The 9,475-nt window shown below is 29.9% G+C and overlaps 1 protein-coding gene across 1 annotated transcript in view; it reads left to right on the forward strand.

The window, feature by feature from the left end:
* Positions 1–9,475, forward strand: part of LOC106461473 (partitioning defective 3 homolog) — an 88,649-nt gene that overhangs the window by 77,491 nt on the left and 1,683 nt on the right. Inside the window, exons 14-19 of the mRNA XM_013921297.2 lie at positions 337–617; positions 1,341–1,574; positions 2,311–2,500; positions 4,871–4,975; positions 6,902–7,151; positions 8,180–8,199. Coding sequence (XP_013776751.2) covers positions 337–617; positions 1,341–1,574; positions 2,311–2,500; positions 4,871–4,975; positions 6,902–7,151; positions 8,180–8,199 — 1,080 coding nt within the window. The remainder of the gene's footprint in view (positions 1–336; positions 618–1,340; positions 1,575–2,310; positions 2,501–4,870; positions 4,976–6,901; positions 7,152–8,179; positions 8,200–9,475) is intronic.

Consider the following 9,475-nt stretch of genomic DNA (forward strand, 5'->3'; position numbering starts at 1 on the left):
AAGAGTTGGTGGTGGGTGGTCTTACACTGCTAAATTAGCGACGGCTAGCGCAGATAGCCCTCGTGTAGCTTTGCGCAAAATTCAAAACAAACAAACATTATTAATTTAATTATGTTTTATGTTTTCAAAAATGTAAACTTGTAATTTATTAAGGACATTTTCAATTATTTATTATTGATTTTAGTGTAGACCCTACATTGTACAAATATCCTTTGCACAAATGCTGTACAAAACAGAAATAAATGTAATATAAAAATTCTGTTACCATTAATAAAGTTTTTTCATCTATTAAATGAAAATAGCTTGAATATCTTTGATATTATTGGTTTTCTATAGCATTTCTCATGATGGAGAAGACTCTTTTAGCCTCTCCCGGGATGGTTTTGGTCGTCAAAGTGTTTCTGAAAAGCGAAATACACATTTGGATACCCACAACACAGACACTTTTCAACGAAACAAACGAACCAAGGAAGAGAAAGAGAAACAAAAACAGGTTCTGAAGAATCAGCAGGAAAAGTTGGAGAAACAACAGCAGACAGAGGATCATCAATTTCATCTAAAGAAATGGGAGAACAATGCATCATCGCAGTACTCACAGTACAGAGATCAGCCTGATGGTGAGAACAGCAGCTAAATATTTTTTAAAATATATGCAGAAAAAACTTTTTTTTTAAATGTTAGAGTGCATGTATGCTAGTGTGACAGAAATAAAGATTTGTACATGTATGCAACAACCTTATGCTGATTAGTTTTCTAACATATTTGAAAGCTTGTTCTTAAAAATTAATATTCTTGAATTTTAGATATTATCTATGCTATAATTTCAGTGGAAATGAGGCTAGAAAGGTAAAACTTTCTTTAATAATCTCCTTTTGGAATACAGAGGGTAAACTTTAAAAACTCTAACAAAATTGTTATATTTTACAATTCATGTGATTTTTGACTTTGAAAAACCTAGGCACTTGAATGATAGCACTGATAAATAGAATTATTAAATGCAAGTATATTTAATAGTTTCTTATACTATTTATTTCAATATGAAAGTAATATAGATGACTTTTAATCTTCATACAATGAATCATGCACTCTAAAAAAAAGATGTTTTGGAAAATTTTTACTTTTATAATATTCCTTGAGATGATTACATTTGTATTATGTGGTTAACTGAATGATGTATTGTGTAACCTGCCTCCAACAAGTGTAATAGAGGAAGCGGGAAAGGTGGATAAAGTTTCCTTTTTTATTTTATTTTTTCATAAAATGCATTTTGAGAATGGGTGAGCTCACTATTTAGATCCAATGTGAATTATGTTAACATGAAATTAAATTATTTCTTTCAGCCCTATCACCACAAAGAAACATGATTATTAAGAAAGTGCCACTTCAGGTTGGACCATTCCTTGGTATGAGAAAATCTAGCAGTTTAGAAAGTCTTCAGACAGTCATGCAGGAGCTGAGAAGAGAAGAAACCTACACCTCATCTAATAAAAACTCTAACAGTAGAGGAACCAAAAATGAACATTCTCCTTCGACAGCTGATCACTCTTTTGAAGGAACACTCGAAACAGATACTCGTAAGTTAATTAAATGTCAAACTAATTGATATCACTCTTTTTTTATTCCAACTCCTTAACCAAACTTAACCATTCTTTGATAGATTGTTTAGGCAGAATATTCACGATGAAACTTTGTAGAATGGACAGCAACTACACTTGTGTCTCTACAACAGGCAGTTGCCATCCATTCTACAAAATTTCATCAAACTTAACCAGTTTCGACCAATGCCTGAAGAACGTTGCTTAAAGATTCAAAAAGCTTGCAAAAAGAAAAATGTAGTGAATGTCCAACAACTTTGTTTGTTGAAGACATTTTTACACCAAAGTCACTTTAAATTAATGATAAAGCTAGAATTTTTTCTATGAAATATTTTCAAAAAAGTTTGGCCATTTTGCTGGCAAACTTCATCATAAGTCAATATGTATTATAGTTATTATTTTTTAACCTATTTAAAAATGCATGATTATAAATGGCTGGACTAAAGAGTGCCATTAACACTGAAAAATGGAGAGATTTCTTTCAGAACAGATTTTTAATCACTTACACAACCAAATATCTGATGAAAATGTTTAGTTTATATTTTGAGTTAACATATGCACTTACTAATACTAGCAGTTGTTAGTAGTGGTGAACAGTGATGTTTAATTGTTTTGTATACTTTATTATATACATGTGTAAATATTTTGAGAAATTAAGTATATCTTTCTATATATATATATATATTCTTATTTTCTTTTTCATCTTTACTTACAGAGGACGAAGAAAGTGAAAGTGGAAGTTTAATCAGTGCTGAAAGTCATGGTTGTACTCCCCTGGTATCTGTGTTGAATCGTTCATCCGCCAGCAATGACCACATCCTTGATGAAGTTCTTAGTCCTCATCGTAAATCCTCAAAACGTGGCAAGAAAAAAGGTTTATGGAAAGGATTAGGTTCTGTGTTTAAGTAAGTCTTGTGTAATCACTTGTAATAATATAGTAACATTACCCAAAGGTGTCATCTTGTATATACTAAGTTTAATTAACCCTATTATGACCTGTGACCCAGTTCTTCAGAGTCAAGAGCATACTTGCATATCAGATTTCCTATATTAAGTACAAATACTAATTATAACCATGTTTCATCAATTCTTTTTGTCTTGAAAATATCTATGAATTGATATTTCATAACTTTTTATAACTTATGTAGTGTAATTTCCAAAGTAAAATTTAAAAAATTTTTGAACTTTGATCTCTGTGCAATTCCAATGAGTACCACCTGTAAACAAAGTTTTTACACATTCGTTTTAGAATTTGTTTGCCCTTCTCAAAATATAGGTTTATGTTTACCCAGATCATGTCGTTCCTTACAAATAGACTTATCCAAGGTTTTGTTTCTCATATTGACTTAATTTTACATTAATGACTGTTTTCTAGAAAGCTGTGTTGAGAAGCTGTTATGACACCACAATAATAGGGATGGACAGTAACTAATAAATCTTAGCCTCCAAACAAGATAGAACCAATGGTTAAACATGATTGGATAGAAAACATTTTTTGTCTATCTACATCAGGGTTTCTTAACTTGGTGAATGGTTCACCCAGGGGTTAATGGGATCAGAACAACAAATTCAAGAGCAAAAAAGTCATTATTTATTATTTTATTTACTTATTAGTTTATTCTAGTTGTAGTTTCATAAATACGTTTATTTTTTGCTTATTTTATATTGTATTCATTCTAGTACAGTTTGATGTGTATTTAAGTCATGATAAAGAGTTTTGCATTTTAATTTAGTAATTTTTTGTCTTTTTACGAACTGGGATGAGTGAGCTGTTGTGAAAAACTTATGGGGGTGAATGATATTGGACAAGGTTGAGAAGCATTGATCTATATCATTGTACAGTAAATAACTCTTGGGTGAGGATACTAAAGTTGTAATGTATGATTTCTGTAAAAGTGAGTAGCATATGTTATACTGTGATGTTTGCAAAACTTAGGAACAAATGATAAACCTGGGAGTTTTTTACTTTAACTATGTTTTTGTGTTATATATGTTTTAAAGTTACAGGAATATTGTTACGTGAGAAGACAAGGTAAGAATATTTAGGGTTAGTGATTACACAAGTTAGGAGTTCTGCAATGGCAAACTTTAGATGACAAAGAAGCTTTTTTTTATTTGTGTGTATTAATAAATTTATTATAAATCAATATACAAGTATGAGAACTCCCAGTTATTGAAAACAAACTATACTTATTATAGAAAAATTTGTCTTGACCAAAAGATATAGTTAGAAAAATATTGGCTATATCAGTGTAGGCCTAGGATACGAGTGCAAGTTGTGTTTCAACCACTAAATGCTTTTACTGTTTATCATTTGTGTTTCAACCACTTAATGCTTTTAGTGTTTATCATTTGTGTTTCTACCAGTTAATGCTTTTAGTGTTTATCAGTTGTGTTTCAACCACTTAATGCTTTTACTGTTTATCAGTTGTGTTTCAACCACTTAATGCTTTTAGTGTTTATCATTTGTGTTTCTACCAGTTAATGCTTTTAGTGTTTATCAGTTGTGTTTCTACCAGTTAATGCTTTTACTGTTTATCAGTTGTGTTTCTACCAGTTAATGCTTTTACTGTTTATCAGTGTTCTATGTAATTTTCATGGTTAAATAACTGCTTTAATACATAAAGACAAATTATTGAAGAAAATAAAACAAGTTAGGGCTAATTAGATATATAAAATGGAACTTTTTGATCAATAATATTAAAAAAATCTAGTTTTATTTCTTTCATATTTTCAATGGTTGCTTTCTTTGTATGTAAAAGCTTGTATAAACTGGTGAAAAAGGAGTATGCCATAAGTAAAACAATACATACACACAACAATTATAATTTTATTGAAAAAACTACTATTGGATACATTTACATGATTTTAGGCATACAAAAAAAAATGAAAAACAAAGATAAAGTACTTTTAATGTATTTAAAAACAGTAATTCCTAACAACATTTTTGAAAATTCACAACTTAAAATTATATATATATATATATTAAACCAAATTATATAATTTTTTTAAATCATAAACTGCATATCACGTGGAAAGTGTGTACCAAATTTCGTACAGTTATATTGAGCATTATAAATGTGAGCTCAAAACAAATGGGTGAGACAGCCTTACCCCTCTGAAATGGATAGGGTCAAGCTGTTTTTATATTTTTCATTTATTTCAGTTTTAATTTTCAAATGCTTTGTAGCTTAAAATATTTGTGACAGAAACTATGAAAAGACCAAATAAATTTATACAGATAATTGCATTTATTTTTTAAATTATGCTCTCAGAGTTGGTAAGAACAAGAAGTCACAAGGGAGCATGAAGTTGGCTCAAGACCATGAGTTAGAGGAAGGGGAAAGAACAAGGAAAGCTGCCCAGGAGCAGCAAGAGAAGTAAGTAACATGTTCTCACATTCTCCTTCAAGTTCAGTGTTATCACAGTATGAAATACCATATTTGGTATTAGGAGAATTTGGTTTTATAGTACTATACAAATAATTGTTAATTTTGTTCAATATATGATTGCCGTATAACAACAGAAAAGCTCAAATGCTTCTTAAATAAATAAAAATTAATCAGGCATAAACTATTCCAAAATAAATGCATTAAATGTTATGTAAACTATAGTAACATGAAACAAAAAAATTTTAAGCATTTAAAATGAGATCAGTTCTATACAAAGAGCAGACTAAATTAAAAAATGTTAACCCAAAAGTTATAGTATTTGTAAGTAAAAATAAAATGCAGAAAAAATATAACTTTTTTTTGTGACCTATGTTCCAAGAGCTCTGTTTTTAATGTAAAAATATAACTTTCTTAATTATTTTTTTAGTATGTAGTTTATGCTCTTGTCTTTTTGTAAATATCTCTCAATCTATATTCTAAGTTATGTAATATGTAATATTTTTTCTTCTTTTATTAGGATAAATTATTAATACATTTAGAGTCATTTAAAACTTGTTATCCATACATATAAATGTGTATGTTACATACAGACATGAATGATGATAAAGAAAATAAAGAACCAAACTTTCATTAATGCCTTATTTTACTCCAACACTTATTTGTTCACAGTCTTGCTCATACAACAGATGCTAACATTTGATAATGGCTTTTAACATACTGTTCTCAATTAGCATCTAGTTGAGGTCAGTTTGACAAAACTATATGCTAGTATTTCTTTTGCAATGACAAGGTTTAGCATGTTTATAGTGAACTGAGTTTTACTTTATGTTTTTTCTTTGCAGCATTTTCAATTTATACCTAGTTAATGAACTGGTCCATTATTTTACAAACATAGAGCACAATCAGTCAAACACAAAACTCCTGTGTGTTATTAAATTGTGTGATTTTTTTTCATAACTACAGATATTTAAGGGCTAAGTGTGCCCCATGGTCTCTTTCCCATTACTGCCAAAAAAAATAGTCTTTCTTTGCGGCCATGGCTGAGTTATAAGAGTGACTATCAAATCCCACTCTTTGACAAGAGTTGGGGGTGGGGGCTATTGAGTAACTGCCTTTCCTCTAACCTTTCTCTTCAAAATTAGGGATGGCCAGCCCAGACATCCTTTGTGTGTAGTTTTGTGCAAAATTCAACAAGTAAAACCAAAAACATCTTCATTACTTTCAGTGAGAACAGAATACGTACATTAAAAAACTGTTTAGACATTCAACAAAATTAACTTCAAAATTATTGTTGAATTCACCAATTTTTGTTCTGTCTTCTCTCCCCCTCCCCACTATGTGTCTCCCAAATCTAGTTTCTGCCCAGGGGCCCTACCTTAAGCTCTCTTTGCTATTCTTTAATTAAATCTTGTCTTAGAACTTGCGAAATTTTTATCATTAGAAATTGCTAATATTAATCTAACAACTTTGATTTTCAAAATTTTCTCTCTAAAAATAAAAGTAAATCTCTTAATTTAAACTTGTTTGTGTGCTTTTTTTTTCTTCTTCTTCTAATCAATACAAGAAGCCCACTCTTGTTCTTTTGATTTGCCCTTGTTAAAGGTCACTAATGAGGGGGGTAATTCCCAAGAACCTGTATAATTTGGTAACAAGTGATGAATAATAGTCTGGGCTTCATATATGTTTTTAGTATTTTAAACAATGCCTGAATAATTGAGAAGAATAAAGTAGCAGCATTATCGCTAGCTGTTCTTCGACCCCTATATAAATATCGGTTCACTATTGTGAGAAAAGGACAACTAAAAAAAACCAAACATGTGATGACCTAATATGTTGGTGTGCATAGAAAGAACTGTACAATTGTTTGTAGTTTTATGAAAAAGTAATCATGCATATTTCAAATACATCCTACAGAGCACTGAAGCAGTACAGAGAACTTGTTGATAGAGACAGAAAAAGCCATGCAATATATGGATCTGCTCGTTTCCCTTCCACGAGCCCTTTTTCAACAAGATCAACTCTTGTTACTGAACAATATCATGAAAGACAGGAACGATTACAGCAGCTTCATGCTGAGCATCAGAAGAGACGTGGTCATTACGTGAAGGATGAAATGGAAGAGCTTTATGAGAAAGAAATAAGAGAAGCATTGGCTCGACAACCGGTATAGTTTTATTAAATTTCTTTAGTGCATGCATATATTGAGCATGTTTTCATTTTTGGAAAAAAAAATTTATTAGAGTAGAATTCAGTTTGAAATTTTTTCAGTTCAAATTATCAACTATTATAAGTTAAGTAATTATTATTTCTTAAATTATATTACTAACCATTAGACTATCAAAGGAATTATTAGCTTGGATTCTTCATATTGAAATATTATTAAGTATAGAATTTACAATCAAATTCCACATAATTTCTGTTACATTATTTGCAAATGGAAAGTCTGAAATGTTTTTCTGCAACTTAATCAATTATTTCTAGAATTTATAATTTTATGTAAACGTATCTCTGTGAAAAATATTTGATTTTCTTGTTTTGGCACTTAGTTAAGTTGTATGTGTGTAGATTGGCAGTTTTAAATTTAAATATATTGATTAATCTCTGTGTTATGTGTGTATTTAACAGTACTTATAATATACTCAGTGTGTATACGAGGTTAAAATCTTGATAAATCCAGCCTGATTGTACTTGTGTTGTATCTCATTGACTGATCTTGAAACTATACATACTATAACTTGTAATGTAGTAATTCGGCAAGGTTTTAGTAAACATTACAATACTTTTGTAAACAAAAAATCAAACTTTTTAATAAAGTATTTTTATAAAGATTTGTCTGTGAATGTGAATTTAGAAAGTTTTTACTGAATCAGTTTGATTGCAAGATCAATTTCATGTTAAGAATAAAAATACTTTTCTTCATCTTAGTTTTCTAATTTCATTGGCATAAACTCTTAACACTTCTTAAATGAATATTAAATGTCTTTTCAGTAAAACTTTATATTTTATCTGTTAGTTTCTCTACCCTAACTTCTTGTATTGGTCTCAGTCAACTTGACCAACCATGTAACAAACAAATATGAAGTACCCTTTTTTTTTCTTTCTAGAATGGCTGGACATTATAACAGACAATTACACACTGTTCATTTTTACAGCTAAAGCTAATAATTTTCATTTACTTTTATTCCATTACAGTTGGATTTAGACCCTCTTCAGTAAGCAATAGCTATTTGTCATGTGCAACAACTTTGTGTAAACAAAAGATCAAGTTACCAGCACATGTTCATCAAATTACACAACCACTCTTGTGCTGAGCATCTGCTGCATGAAAACTTTGTTTATTTACATTTTCTTATCTAACGTAACAAGTGTCTGATTTTCACATTTTAGTTACTTTTTTAGTAATAAATAAAAAACAAGACATTTAGTACTGATGTCTGAAATCTTGTCTTTCTAGAGCTTATGTACTTGTTCAATAAAGTCCACGTCAAACACTGATCCTAATTTTTGTAATGATAGTGTGATATAAGAATTTTGTTAAGAATTCAAGTATGCAATTTAGAATATGAAATATTGCCATTAAAATAAAATAGAATGTCCTAAAACTAATATAATTCTAACTAAGCTATAGATGTGTTATACAATTCACATACCTGGTCAAGCAGTTTCAATGCTGGCATACAAATAATAGGACACCTAAACATTCAAAACTGATTATCCCAATAGCTACTAGCCTTGTCCCATTCAATAAATTGGAATCTTCATTTTCTGTTGGTTACAAATAATTCAATAGCAAATGTCATAGAGAATTATTAGCATTTTTGAAAGACAAGATGCCGTAGGAGGGACATGGCATGTGGGTATGACTTTCTAGTTTATATTTTCATAAAGCAAGAAGGATAGAGCTTATAAATTTACATATTAGTTTGGGAATATCTAATGTAACTCAGCAAATAATGTAGGAGTAACAATTAAGTTTAAAATAAGCAATTGAGAGCAAATAAGTGTTACGTGATACAGTGAAGATTGAGAATTTATATAAATACTTCCTTTAGAAATTAAAACTTGTATTAGCTTATGAATCATAAACTATCTTTTGATCCAAAGTTATTGATGTGCATTTACAATAAAGTTGTTTAAATAAATTCTGAATGTGACACTGTAAAAAAGATTGTAACATGCATTTTGACCCACCTATGCTTGGAGAGTTCAGAGACTTCAGTATCTATTATTGTAGCTTCCAATATGCTTCTTTTCTGAAGAATATCTTTTAATTAGGCTTTCTTGAGTACTAAAAAAATAGTAAAAAACTTCATTTTTAATTTTAATAAATAGGCCAATTTCAGTTAAAGAAAATATACTATTTCACACTTTCACAAACAGATTATTTAATTTCATGGAAGGGCCGGCATGGCCAGGTAATTAGGGCGCTCAACTCGCAATATGAGGGTCGCGGGTTCGAATCCCCATCCCACCAAACATGCTCGCCCT

Source organism: Limulus polyphemus, unplaced genomic scaffold (assembly GCF_000517525.1).
Source record: "Limulus polyphemus unplaced genomic scaffold, Limulus_polyphemus-2.1.2 Scaffold967, whole genome shotgun sequence".
Classification (NCBI taxonomy): domain Eukaryota; kingdom Metazoa; phylum Arthropoda; class Merostomata; order Xiphosura; family Limulidae; genus Limulus; species Limulus polyphemus.